This window comes from Anoplopoma fimbria, chromosome 12 (genome assembly GCF_027596085.1).
Source record: "Anoplopoma fimbria isolate UVic2021 breed Golden Eagle Sablefish chromosome 12, Afim_UVic_2022, whole genome shotgun sequence".
NCBI classification, from domain to species: Eukaryota; Metazoa; Chordata; class Actinopteri; order Perciformes; family Anoplopomatidae; genus Anoplopoma; species Anoplopoma fimbria.
Genome location: NC_072460.1, coordinates 14,797,733 through 14,812,452, shown reverse-complemented (window position 1 = coordinate 14,812,452; position 14,720 = coordinate 14,797,733). Strand labels below are relative to the sequence as shown.

General features: G+C 40.3%; 1 protein-coding gene across 1 annotated transcript in view; it reads right to left on the bottom strand.

Annotated features, from left to right (window-relative positions):
• The window catches only part of cacna2d3a (calcium channel, voltage-dependent, alpha 2/delta subunit 3a), a 116,737-nt gene that overhangs the window by 26,555 nt on the left and 75,462 nt on the right, over nt 1–14,720 (bottom strand). Inside the window, exons 13-26 of the mRNA XM_054609298.1 lie at nt 14,085–14,102; nt 9,540–9,611; nt 9,213–9,293; nt 8,483–8,557; nt 6,821–6,904; nt 6,651–6,722; nt 5,768–5,829; nt 5,563–5,630; nt 3,989–4,034; nt 3,431–3,528; nt 3,210–3,303; nt 2,796–2,891; nt 2,501–2,622; nt 1,559–1,636 (exon numbers count right to left, since the gene is read on the bottom strand). Of these exons, the coding sequence (XP_054465273.1) occupies nt 1,559–1,636; nt 2,501–2,622; nt 2,796–2,891; nt 3,210–3,303; nt 3,431–3,528; nt 3,989–4,034; nt 5,563–5,630; nt 5,768–5,829; nt 6,651–6,722; nt 6,821–6,904; nt 8,483–8,557; nt 9,213–9,293; nt 9,540–9,611; nt 14,085–14,102 (1,066 nt within the window). The remainder of the gene's footprint in view (nt 1–1,558; nt 1,637–2,500; nt 2,623–2,795; nt 2,892–3,209; nt 3,304–3,430; nt 3,529–3,988; nt 4,035–5,562; nt 5,631–5,767; nt 5,830–6,650; nt 6,723–6,820; nt 6,905–8,482; nt 8,558–9,212; nt 9,294–9,539; nt 9,612–14,084; nt 14,103–14,720) is intronic.

Genomic DNA, 14,720 nt, shown 5'->3' with positions numbered 1-14,720 from the left:
ATTGTTGTGTTGCATTTGCAAACAAGGTGCTTCCAGCTTACTTTTTATTAATTTCTTTCTTACTTATTACTTATGACAAAAAATGTCTAACTTGTCATCTGTTGAATACACTTATTGTAAGTCGCTTTGGATAAAAGCGTCTGCTAAATGACTGTAATGTAATGCAATGTAATGTAATCTGCCTCTGTACTTTACAGTACAGTACTGCAGTAAAAGTATTGCATTAGTTCAACTTACACAGGCTCCGCCTTCTACTATACGCTAAGAGTAATATTCTCCTCCAATTAAAAACACTTATTCAACCACTGAATATATATATCAGGATGTGCCTCACCGAGTAGTCGGCCATCTTTTTTCTATTCAGCGAATGGCAATTTGCACAGCTTTACCCAGTTTTGTTGCATACTACCTGGTTTGGCAGGGGCCTCCTACTTTTCTGCTGTGGCGGCCTAGGTTATAAAGAAGAAAGTTGGTTGTGGTAACTAACCTCTAGCCGGTCAGGATCAGTGTGTTTGGGTTGAATTTATGTTGCTTAAGGGTGTGCATTCGTTGGGCTTTACCTACTGTAACCGTGAGTCCAGTAGAGGACGGCGCCTGTGCTCTTAGAACTAGGGTTACGTAACCCTAGTTCTATGAGCACAGGCAAACAAGCTTCTACATCGCTCACTGAAGAGTGAGTAGGATGGCAGATAGCATTTTGTTCTGACTTTTATACTGTGTGGTCCACATGTTATTGGGTGGGCATGACCTGATTGGCAGGCTACGCTTATGCAAATTTTCAGTAGAAGAATGCATGCTTGTGATTGGAATAGAATATTACTAATAGAGTCTAGTAGAAGGCTCCGCCTGTGCATATAGAACACAGGTTACAATACCGTAACCCTTGTTACAGACGGTATTACACAAAGCGATGACTGGTGTCTTCAGGGGAGAGGTGTGTAATGAATGATGTCATATCGAAACTTTCCTGAAGAGAATACCACAACTACTTTTTAACAATCTCTATCCTAACCGGAATTTCTCCATATCCTCCATTTAATCTGCAGTTTCTTCCCTCCGTATCAAGTTCATGGCAAACAGAACATGGGCTGCTCTTCATACCATGAACTTGCTAATTGCACAAAGTTGCATAAGATGGGCGTGACATTCTGGGGCTTTTGAGTCACCAGGATGTGAGATGAGGCAGGCCAACATGAAAACCTCAAGGCCAGAATATGCCTTAAATAAGCAAAGGGGAAAAAAACAAATGCACAAAAGTCGTTTATGAAACTGGCCTCTATTAATAAATGTAGGCATAAATACTCTTCAATTCCAACGCCTGTGCCATGTTGCACTCTCGCCTTCTTCTGAGCATACGTTCATGCAGGGGCAAGCGCATGGACAAAAAAAGCAGCAGAGTCAGTAAATGTGGGAAGTGAGTGTTTCAACTCAAGCAGAGGAAAAGAAGTAGAGTTAGACAGATCTAGTCCGGGAAAACAAAGAAAAGAAAATATTGAAGCCTCTGTCAATGTAGAAGTGTGTGAGTGAGAGAGAAAGAGCCACTTGAGTCCCCACTTACCCGCAGCTATGGGTGATTTCCTCTCATCCAGAAGCTGAATGGCGGTGCTGGCCAATACAACACTCTTGTTTTCAGATCCTAAGCCAAACACATAAAAGCACACATCAGCATGACACGCACAGGCACACACACAGAGTTCACATCACATATCGTAATTCCGTATTAGTTCTAAACTGACCACAGGGTGATTGGAGAGAGAAACACAGTACATAAATACCACAGAGTACTATTTCATGGCTACAGCCAGCTACCACGGTTCTGAGAGGAAGAGTGCATCCAAGGCAAGTCCGGCAAGTAAATAAGAGGCTTTCAGATCACTTGTGTTAGCTGGCACTAATGGAAAGCCTGAGGCTGAGGACAGATGAGAACACATTCTCCCTTTGGAAGGGAACCATTTTGTAGAGACGCAGTTACACTGCAACTGCGCGAGGTGCTGTGTGTATGTGCGTGTTTTTTTTGTAAGTGTGTGTCTATATGTGTGTTCTGGCCAAGTCACTATGGAAAGGGCTGAACCTCCTCCTAACGTATCTTATTTCAACCCACAGCAATCAGCCCTGTCCACAAGAACACAGCCCAGAATTAATAAGAGAGGAAGGGGAGGAAGAGATGCATGGCAAGAGAAAACAACCAAATATGGGTGAAAGAGGAAAAGAGGGGATGAAAGAAATTTGAAAAAGGTCTTTCTAATATATGTGAGTATTACATTTTAATGGTGCATTCGACCAAATGTGGGTTTGTCTTTTATGGTGGTGCCAGTCTCACAGTGATATCAGTTTCATTATAGCACATTAGTAGATGTTTTAAAAGCACTATACAAATAAAATGTATTAGTAATGGTGACTGTGTAGAACTGAGAATAATTTAAAAGTAATAACTGACTTATCCCTAAACATTTGACTTTGTGGGTATAATTGATTCATCAATTTTAAATTTACAACTAACCTGAGTTAAAAGGTAGAGAGTAGACGAAGGTACCAGGAACTTGTTCTGCTGCTCTCTTGTACCACAGAGGAAAGTGATCGGCGTTGAATACCCCCTCTTTGTCTTCAGCTGTCAGAAAGTCTCTTGAAGCAGACAGGAAACAGAGTTTATGAAGATACAGAGGATGTATAAACTCAAAGCACAATAAATCTACTGATCAGAATCATAAACAAAGAGACATTCAACACACGCACTCCGAGGCTTATATATGTGCTTACATTCATATAGACTGCATACATACACGCAGCATACTTACTGGTTTGTAAGCTCGTCAGGTACCACAAACAGGTTAATTCTGGACAGGCCTGTTCTTGAGCCCAGATAGGCTATCTCCACCCCTTTATCAGAGTTCCTGTGTAGAACAACGAAATACAGTAACCTGCATTTGTGCACAATAAATGATTCATTTGATATCAGCATCAATAAAACAGAAAAGAAGCTTCAACAAGAGCATTAGAATTTTGGTTTTAAAGGTAACTTCATGCAATTATTATTATTACCATTATTATTAACGTTTAGCCTCTGCAAATGTCTGTAGCATTGCCATTGCCATTTCAGAGATTAAATTTGGTCTTTGACAACAGGATTCAGTTTGCGTTGAGTTTATGCAGAAACCTTTTTCTGTTTTAGATAAGAACATGGAAAAGAAAGAGTAGAGTGGGTCACACACTCAGACTTATTGAGCACGAGGCTCGTCCAGTAGGCCTCCAAAGGGGCAGTCACCACCGCGTCAAAGAGAACCTCCTGAATCAGCTCCTTGTCACCTAAAAAAACAAATATATGCATATATATATATGTATATTTATTCACCAACCAGCCACAATACATGAAATATATTTAATTCTATGAGGAGATAGAGGAATGGAGGATTTGTAGAAGAGTTTAACTAACATTGTAGGTGGGGTTCGTGTCCACTGAGGTAGAGTTTGATTGCCTCTATCTGGGATAAGTAGCGGTGCTCTGGGTGCTCGTCTATGTTGCAGTACGTCCTGCAACATAACAAGAATGGACAATAAGGACATTGCTTATCATAACATGCATCAAAGACATAATTGGCAACAGCTATTTGAAATCTGGAGTTTGAACATATAGTGTGGTTGCTTTCTGTTGCTTTTGTATTGCAAGGCATCTATGATGAATAAAATGTGAAGTATAAACAAAGAAAGTTTTCAGCATTTGCAAGCATTAGTTTGAAAAGCATTTACAGTAATTTATTTAGATGTTGGTTTCCAATCCTGGTGACCACAAGTCATCAAGTGACACAAACCATCAAGTCAAAGTCCTGCCGATTCCAAAGCTGTTATATAACTATTGTATTGCAGTTATATTGTAGATTTCTTTGATTTTACAAGTACAGAGTATTTTAACGACATAGCCCAATCACTTGAATAAACGATGTGGATTATATTGTCAGAACAGAAACATACAGCATCGCCGACAAATTCTCACCATTCATCTGCCAGCGCTACATCAGGATGTTCCAAGTCATGAAGTCCTGGGAAAAAATTAAGAACAATATATCTCAAAATTAAGAAGCAAAAGCACTCAAGATAAACTTAGAATAATAGGGGTAGGCATCCACACCTCAAGTGCACATACTCTTAAACACACACACCAGGTTTGAAAAATGTGTTTTTTGAATGGATGTGACAGGTCTGATTAGATCAGGAAGAGCCAAGTCATGCTCAGAGCGCTCTGAATGATGGACATGTTTAGAGAAACACACAGACACAGACACACACACACTCTACATGAATATTAACATACATGAGGCTGGAGATGAAAATAGACACACATACACACTGAGGCACACGTAAGCTAGGGAACACATATGCACTGTGAAGACATTGACACACCGAGGGAGCCACTAAAGAAATATTTAACTTCCTCTCCAATTGTGGCTTTTGAGTTCATCATCACTACATTACTATTGAATGTGTGTGTGTGTGTGTGTGTGTGTGTGTGTGTGTGTGTGTGCGTGTGTGTGTGTGTGTGTGTGAAAGTGAGTGAGTGTGAAAGATTATGCTACTTTACTAAACATAACACATTTATATTTATTGTGCGTTTTACCTTTATTTGTTTACAGCATTTCTAAGCTAGTGACAAGTTACTCTGAAAATTGAAATCATATGAATAGCTTATAAAATATAATTAAAATTATAATTAAATTAAACTACCAAACAGTACATAAAGTAGTTAAAGCTAATTCTACCTCAACTAGTCAAAACAGTAAAATACTGCTTAATGTTAATCCATCAGCAAAAAGGATCCTGTAATAAAATAATATAAAGATCTGAAAGGGGCCATTCTGCAGTTATTTTACTTGCAATACTTTAGTAATGTTATAGTGGTTACATCCATTTTGTGAAAATGCCCACTTAAGCTTATAGTAAGTGCAGAGTTGATGAATGCTTAACAAAACTGTTGTGTACAGGTATTTATATTAATCTGTAACTGAAAAACTTTCTTTATTAAAATATAGAAAAATTGAAACATGGTAACGTTAAAAAAATTAAGCACGGAAAATAAACTGTTTCTGTCAAGCTTTAATTCAATTTACTGTGAATAAAAGTGTTATACATTTAAGGTGATCAGAAGCCTAATGTCTTCAGTCATTATTGGCCCCAATTAAACTTTCTGTAATTAAATTATAAACCTGCTTATCTAAAGAAAAAAAAAAATCAATGTGAATTATATAAAACAAATATTTTTCTTTTCCACTGCATACATGTCTCTAACAAGTACAGTATGCTGATACAATTTATGGTATTTTTACCACAGTAAAATTCTGAAAGCAGGATTTTTACTTGTAATGTGGTATTGATAATTTATTTTCTTCAGTAAAGTATCTGAAAACGTTTACCACTGTAACACAGAAAAGAAGTGTAAGCTGAGTGTGAAACAGAGACACAAAGGCTATGAAAGAGAGAGAAGGGGGATAGAGCATAATAGAGAAAAACGATACAGGCAACAAATGAGGAAAAGTGAGTAAAGCAGATAAAGAAAAAGGGAGAATTTCCTACCTTCCTCCACTGTGACATTCCCTCTGAAAAAATACTTTCCATGGCCTCTGGAAAGAGCCACCCCTAAACTAAAAACAAAACACACATGTAAATGTGTAAATGACAACTCATCAGTTCTTTTTTGGGCAAAGAAACTCTGAATACTGACACTTCAGTTGTTCAAAACGTCGTACACTGTTCACATAAATCTCTCCAGGTTTCTTACCTAAAAGGAGTCCCCTTGATGTCTGTGTAGTAGTAATCATTATGCAACACCAGTACACGTTTCTGAAATAAAAGAGATTCATACATTACATGTTAAGCTGCAGTAAACAGTAGGCAGTGTGATGGCAAGTTATCTGATGTGATTTATTGCAGTCTGGCTCCATCTAGTGGTGCAGGGAATACATGATGTGGTTGTCACATGACCTGCTACATTGCAGATGGATGTGTGTTTTTGCAGTGTGAGTAGTTGGATAAGGATTGTGAATATGCATCTGTGTACATTTGAGTGTGTGTGTGTGTGTGTGTGTGTGTGTGTGTGTGTGTGTGTGTGTGTGTGTGTGTGTGTGTGTGTGTGTGTGTGTGTGTGTGTGTGTGTGTGTCTGTATTAACATATTGAATGCTTAATAATCAGGCTAATGTATAATGCTCTTTAAGCTTTGAAAATGCAAAGTGCACACACACAGACAGACAGACAGACACACACACACACACACACACACACACACACACACACACACACACACACACACACACAATGTCTCTCTCTCTCTCTCTCTCTCTCTCTCTCTCTCTCTCTCTCTCTCTCTCTCTCTCAGATAGGAAAGTAGTGAAAGAGAATCATTGGGCTGCTGTCTCTCCCGTACTCAGCAGCAGGTGCTCGGTGGAGATAACGGGCTCACACTCACAGACAGACACACACCCATGCATGCAGAGCAAACAAAAATCGGAAACGAAATCCCTAAGTCAATCCTGTACATCACTGTGCCAAGTGTGACAACCCCCTGGCAGAGTGGATTCTCCCTGCTGAGTATTTTCAGTGGCACACCGTTCGGGACCATCAGAAAAGTGCTTGTTTGTGGATTTCTGAATTATGGATTCCTCACCCCTTTGTCAACACTCTTCTTCACCTCCATGGAGAAGGTCCCTGCCTTCCTGTTGACCATGGCATTTCTCAGCTAGCAACACAAAGCACATACAACATCTTAAACATCAGATTTGCATTGAGAGAGGTACTGTTATAATGCTTAATGCACATTCACTACAAGTGTCTTACCGTGTCATCCTTATCCTCCCATTCCACCTCTGACAGATCCACACTGCTGTAGTTTGGCTTCCTTCGCTTCTTGCCATCTCCGTACTGAACACACAGGCCCATGTAAACACGCATGCATGCACAGACAGATACTGAAGCGTACTGCACTATACAAGGGCTGCAACAATGTTTATTTTTACTATCAATTCATAAATTTTTTCTGACTTATTTTATTAGTCATTAAAATCACAATTTACCAGTGCCAAATGTAACATTCTGAAATTGTTTGTACAAAACCCAGTAAAATTATAATGAGATAAACAAGATAAAAGCATAATTTGAGAAGCTGAAAAAGCAAATAAATGACAAATGATAATGCACAGAAATAATGTATTTCCTGTCAGGACAGGAGACAGTTTGCTTAACATTGGAAGCAGGGGGAAACAGTTAGCCTGGCTCTATCCAACGCTACAGAAAGAGTCCACCTATTTGCACATTGAAAGCACAAAAACAACAAGTTGTAGCTTTACAGGAAGGTATTTCAGTTTTTTCAAGACTGTTGATAAATAAAATGTATGATAATATCGCGTTGTACAACCCTAGAGTCGTGTCAACACTGTGAAGTCACAAGGCAACCAGGCTACGCAAGGTTAATCGACTCTTGGCGTTAGCTTTATTTTTAACTGACAAATGTGTCATTCTCATCTAACTCTTGGCAAAGAACTGTAATGAGTGTATTACCTGAAACTATTTTTTTTATCGACCGATTATTTAAGCACAGCAACTGCAATGATGACTTGTCTTCTTCTTATTAAGCCAAATTTAGATTTTCTTAAGGAGGAATGACCAAACTTACTGTATGTGTTTTAGCATTTAGAAATCTAACTTTAAACCAAATACAACGGCCATCTCCTCTGCCTCTCTGGCTACCTGACTGACCCTGTTTGATATGGACATTAAATAGACAACAGAGGCCAGAGTATTTGGAATATAAATATGTACTATACGTGTGTACTTATAAGTGAGTCCCCCTCTTCATTCATCTGTCAGTGAGGACTCCCACCCTTCATTAGCTGTTAAACGCTGTTTATTTACGTCTTTAATTAGACCGCAATTAAATCTGTCTGTTTCACTGTCCATTCTCTCCTCTTCTCTTCTCCTCACATCCCTCCATATCTCTCCTCTTTGTCATCACTCACCTATTCTCACGTTAAGCAGGTTCCCTTGCGCTTGTCAGTCTTCCTCCCCTCCCTCTATAAACTCTCTCCCCTCATCCTCTTGTGAGAGGAGTGAGTGAGTACAATAGAGTTAATCACAGCCATTCAGAAGCTGTATCTCTGTCTATTCACAGCACAGTGGAGGCCTAGAACACACTCTCCTCATCTACATACCACCACGCAGCCAACACACACACACACACACACACACACACTGCACGGCACATGGAGTACCCACACAACTACGCACTAATTTTCTATGTCAATCGGCATCGCAATACGACAACAAAATCAGTAATTGACTTGCCGTGAACTCAAGAGTTAGTATTCCTCAGTCCCTTGTACAAAATAAATTAATACATTTGAACTTCAGTCTCTGCGCCCTAAAAGTGATTGTTACGATAATAAGGTTTGTACTCAGTTAACTTGTTCGAGGCATCTGAATGGTGCTTGAGGTAATACTCACAAGTGGACGTAGATCTGGATGGGTGAGGATGTAGCCGTTGTTGGTGATTGCAAAGGCGTAGCCGTGAATACCCAGCTAGGAATGATACACACATACACACACAGCGAATGGATCCATGATAATCCGTACCAAATTGTAAATCTGAGCTAATCAAGCTCTTTGTAATTTTTTCACCAGCAGAATCTTTGTCTTTATGCTGAAACTCACAGAACTGCACAATGCAAGGAGGGTGGTGTAATTAATCTTTGTCTGGACAAATAACACGCTTTCAAATGTCAAAATCTTACACCCAACCAAGCTTCGGATACACAAGTAAAATAAATCTGCACAGGGGATGTGGCGGGGGACACTATCATAATGTCTTAGTGTACCTAGTGTATCATTTTCCTGTCATTATTGGACTTGAAGAAGGAGCCATGAATAATCAGTGTCAAAACTTATACAAAACCTTTGATTTATCTGCTACTGGATTTGGCCTTTGATTACTGCACTGCTGAGTCGGAATGGCGTATGTGCAGATATAAAAATAAAAAAAAGAATCCTTTAAAGTAACTTGCCTTAGTTTTTTTACTGACTTAGCATCCAGATGAATGGCACATTCACAAAGCCCAATTATTTGGTTAAAAAAATAAATGATTAAAGGTGTGCTGCTTTAGAGGTGTAGCTCATATAACCATTTAGGTCTCTAATTATTCGCAGGAATGTGACTAAGTGATGTTGGGAGCAGTACCTTGTATTTGGGGATGGTCTTGAGCAGCTCAGAGACAGGCACATCTGTCCCAACCACTCCTAGCAGAATGCCACGGTTTCTCTGGAAGCACACACATTATGAATATTTTTTAATTGCATTTGACAGGTTATTAAACAAACACAGTTCCAATGGAAAAAGCCATTATTTCACAATTCGTGTCTTTTGTTTCAAAGCCCAATTCCCTGTGAATTATGCAATATATAATTGCATAGTTTTTCAATTAAGCTAAACTGTTTGTTGGAGATAACATAATGGGAAGTGACAGTGGATGTGCTAGTGGTTGTATAGCATTTTATGTACACTTACAGTCTCATTCTTGGTACTGAACACTGGCATTGCCACTGTGGTCATCAGAACCGGACCTTTACCGTCATCCAACTGAGTGAGTCATGAGGGAAGAAAAGATAGCAATTGAGAGGGTAAGAAAGAAAGAGAGAGAGAGAGAGAGAGAGAGAAAGGAGAAGAGGGAGGTTAATGATGAAACATCATCCTTATTGTCACAAAAGAGAAGTAACTACACAACACATTGCATAGTATCATGCACATTGTATGAATCTTGTCACACTCAGTGAGTGATTATCTCAAGCTGTATTACACTCGTTCCTTCAGTAGTGAACCCGATAGGAATTCTGCAGCAGACCCAGTCATATTATCTTCTTGGGGACCTACAAAACTTTCATGACATGTTTTATTCATATTTATTATTTGCCTTAAAATGTTTTCAATCACCAGCCTTCCTTTGATCTCTTGCAGAATAAGCTTATCCAAAGGCAGTGCTTCTAGTTGGGATCTGTGTATCTTCCCTCCCTAAAGACTGCTGGAATAATTATGATATTTATCTTTCCAGCGGCTTTCTGTATCTGACGATGATATCCATTAGAGATGAAAGCTTGACACTTTTATGAAGATACTGGAGGAAGGCTTCCCACTCGCCAAAAAAGAGGTCTGACCTTGTCCACTCAGAAATGTCAGAACTGTCTAAATGTCAGTCATTAAAGCAGTTTAGGTTTTAGTCACCACAAGTAATTGGTCCATTAAGTACAAAATTAATCCGAGAACACACATGCACAGTTGTGTTAAGTTAGAGATGGTGTGGCAAAAAAACATAATTAATTTGCATATGATACTTTTCTGCTGCAGCAATTAATAGAGAATGAGTCTGTTAGACTGACTTTATTATGAGATCCCACATTTTCTCACAGGGAAATACCCTATTTAACCAGTCCTCTTACTGAACATATCCTTCCTGTACACTCTCTTTCCTCCAGCGTTCAGCCCCCTTTTACCTCCAGTAATAGTAGGTAATGACAGGAAACTGTCATTACCTACTATTCCCTTAGACACTGGGGAAAAGGGGGATTGGTGAACTGTGCTCAGACAGCTAGTAATAGCAATTCAGGACGCCAGATTGGACATCAAAGAGAGAACAAAACACACCTAAGTACAGCTTCTGTAACAACGGAAAGCCTTGCTGCTGGTGAACCGGATCGATCAAAGGACAGGGAAAACGAGCAGAGTCTCATCTAAAAATACAAAACCTATTTCGAAGCTCAGATCTATTGGATCATATATCACCGGTGTGCAAACCTATGGACTGACATATATTGTGTATCCCCTTGAGCTGTTGTTGAGCAGTCTTATGAAATGTGCACTTTTTGTACTTCAACACTAACCTAAACATGCTCTTTTTTTTCCAGTATATGTGCATTTGGTGTAAATCAGGCTTGCCCAGCTACTCTGGGAAATGACATACTGTAATTAAGCAGAAAACAAAAGCTGCACGGACAAAGGCAGCCCGCAACCGCATCTGTAGGATTCAAAACCAACAGCACAGCTATAGAGGATCCTCACTTACCCTACCCAGAGGAGGACGGACCTTTAAACCTGTGCTTCATTATCCAAACCCGAGAGACGAAAGAGACACTTCCTTGAACCATAAATAAAGTCCAACATGACCTTGCACCAAGTCCCTAAGGGAGTCCTCTGTATCCAGAATTTGACATATAATACATAACCTGCGACCTCTAATGCAAGGTCAGAACTTATCACATATTTGGACCAAATCTGCATCATCATGTCCTCTGTGGCTTTATCTGTATCAGTCAGAACAAACTGGGTGTGTAAGTCGTTTCCCCTGCTGTGGGTCAGAGAATGAAAAACATTCCCCTCTGGGCTCTCATACACTCGTTCCCCGCTGACACAAAAACCCACACATGCCAACACTCGTGCACCCCTCAGAGGGCTCAAAAGCACCCACCCTGCCCTGTGTTCGCTGTCTCATAGGACACCTCGTGATCTAGGTTGCTGTGACAAATTTGTTTTCTGGTGGACGAGGTGACCCTTGTTTCCTTGGAGACCGGCTTTAATGATGTTGACGTGTGTAAGCCTTTGAGCAGAAGCCCCATGTGAGGAAACGAACATACTGTATAGCCAAATGGGAGCAGGGATACGACATATACGCTCTCAGTTGCTTCAGTCACAATTAACGCTTTTGGTTTGAAATGGTTAAGTTTATATTCATCGGTCATGACATTTTGCGGTGTGACCCCGAATGGTCGTCTGTTCAGTAACAGGAGACAGATTCGACTGCCAATCTCACACTCGCAGTGAAGTGAACATGTGGTAATGAAACAAAGAATCATTCATCATTCATAAACAACAAGCAATTTATTTTATAGTCTATATATGTATTTTATTTATATATTAACCAGAGAATCTAGCACTATCAGAGCACTTGATATATTTTGATAAGAAAATAAATCTCTAAAATCAGCTGGGGGAACCATGCAGAAACAGCCGTTGGCTTGCTTCTCTCTCTCTCACAGTGACTGTTCCTTCGCTTCCCTGTCATTTCCCTTCTGTCTGTTAATTGATACAATGGGAAAAATGAAATAAGGAACGAAAGTTTCATTTTCAACCACAAAATGCAACAGGATAGGAAAACATGTCTCTCTTTCTATCGCTGTCCATGTCAGTACCACGGACAGCACCGCAACTACACACACACACACACACACACACACACACACACACACACACACACACACACACACACACACACACACACACACACACACACACACACACATACATCCGACACACAATAAACAGTGCTGTTATTCTGAAAACAACCTAAAATTGTTGTTTTTACTATTTTTCGACAGATACATGAAGCTTTAACAGCTGGGGATCAATGAGCAAGGAAAAAAAAGAAACCAATCAGATTCATCAATGTAAATTCTTAGTCCGGGACACCCCTAGGTACTTTGAACAGCTAACTTCTTCAATTCATCATTCAAAGGTAATCAACTAATTTGTCTTTATCTTTGAACTTCAGTGCAAAAACCCTCTTTTCAGCTCTGCATCCTTCTTTACATCCTTTAAGTTGTCTTTCCAATTTAGTCTTCAAATATCTTCAATTCTCTCCCTCGCCCTTCCTACACTTGTCCTTCAATATCCCCCCCACTCCACATTCCTCTTACCCCCATCTCCCTCCCATCATCCCTGTGCTCCTGTGTCAGTTCATCCGACAGAGTGGGAAACAAAGCCAAATGAGGCAGAGAATGATGGATGAAGCTGGCGAGACGAGGGAGAGGGAGGGGAGCAGCAGAAGAGGGGCGAGCCCAGGTGGGGGGAGAAAAGCTGGAGGGGGAGACAGAGGAAGAAAAGGGAGAGGCTAAGAAACATTATGGGGGCACACTGAGAGGGATGGAGCAGAGAGGAAAAAGATAGGATAAATGGTACATCTGGAAAGATGATACACATCAGCCCTGGAACATAAATACCAGATGCTCATCACTTTCCTAACACTGAGCCAATCACAGGAGTTTTGCCAACTTCTTATCAAACACTATCACCATGCAGGGTGTGTGTGTGTGTGTGTGTGTGTGTGTGTGTGTGTGTGTGTGTGTGTGTGTGTGTGTGTGTGTGTGTGTGTGTGTGTGTGTGTGAGGACTGTTCTGATTGTGTGCTCCTAGCACCTAGGCCAGAGCTGTGCCGGCATAATTATATGCAAAGAAGCAGTGCAGATTCCTTGCTAATCCCAATTATCATCTCTGACAATGTGATATCTATTTCTGTTTTCTGCTGAGCCGCTTCGATGTCAATAAGCTCGGATCTATCACACTAACAGTGCTATGTCAGACATATGGCCTGCCAGCTGTCTAATGGGACTGCTCTGTGCTCAGCTCATGCTGATGGGGGTGCAGAGCACTCTTCTGCTCCACCATCATCATTGTTATGATTATAGAGCTGCTTATCTCAACTCAAATATGATTCACAAAACACTGAAAAATAAAACAATGAAAACAATAAAAAGGCATCAGAACAGATCATCCCGCCAGTCTTTATAGGCTATTGGATTTTTACCCAGAAGACGAAACAAAACAGCTTTTTCTGGAGAATTCTACTCAGACAAATATCACAGGCAATCTTGTTTTTTCACACCAAAGTCACAAAAGAGCAAAAACATAGCCTCACATTTACACAAATGGTCACACTGCCAGCCCCGGAGATACTGGCAAAGCACAGCCAACACAGCATCACTAATGATGTATGATTGTGAACGTGTGCACAGACGTGTGCTTGATAAGACGTGCAGAGGAGAGCGATCAACTGAACCTTTGACAACCACGATGTATGGTTTGAATCAGGACGTTGAGGAGCGACATACGACACTGACACACAAGAAAATGCCATGGGTCAGTATGGTAGTTAGTTCACCCAAATTATACCGTCATCTCGCAGAGATCTGAGTCCAAAACGCACATGCACATGAAATGCACATGGACACACACCAGGCCTCAACACAGCACAAAACAGCGATGACCTCAAATCAGATTTTTATTTTACCTTTTGTGCTTGGGGGAGCTAAAGAGAACAGATTAGGGAGGAGGGGAGGAGAGAAAGGGTCAATACGTTTGTGGATAAGTGCTGGAAAGCCTTTCAGTGCATTTCCCACTGAATGGAGTGCCAGCATCTATGGGCGCGTAAAATCAACTGACATTGACTTTGACTGCAACTTTAAAAAACAGTGACTGTGTCAAGAGAGGAGAACTTAATGGCTGGGAGGGTCACAGCAGAGGAAACAACACTTAAGCTGTGAGTGCTGAATCAGTGTTGGGTGAATGTACTTTGACTTTGGTAAATGGATGGGGATAATGAGAGCAAAGAGAAAGGAAGAAGCGGAATAAAACAGAAAAAGGTAAAAGGAATATGAAGAGGATCGCAGAGAGAAAGAATCCATTTTCATGCAGTGTTGATAGCCTGTGCGTTTTTCTGCTAGAGGGCACTTGCCTTTGTCTCCTTACATTTTTGAAGCTCTCCCTCATAATCCATTCGAAAAAAAATTGTGGAAGACAAATGGCTACTATTCACTCTTTATGGCCAAGCACAAGAACCAACAAAAAGGGAAGCATTGTGCATGCACGGAAACTCCAGTAAATTGTGTGTATATTAAGGTTTAGAAGAGGATCCTATTTAATATAT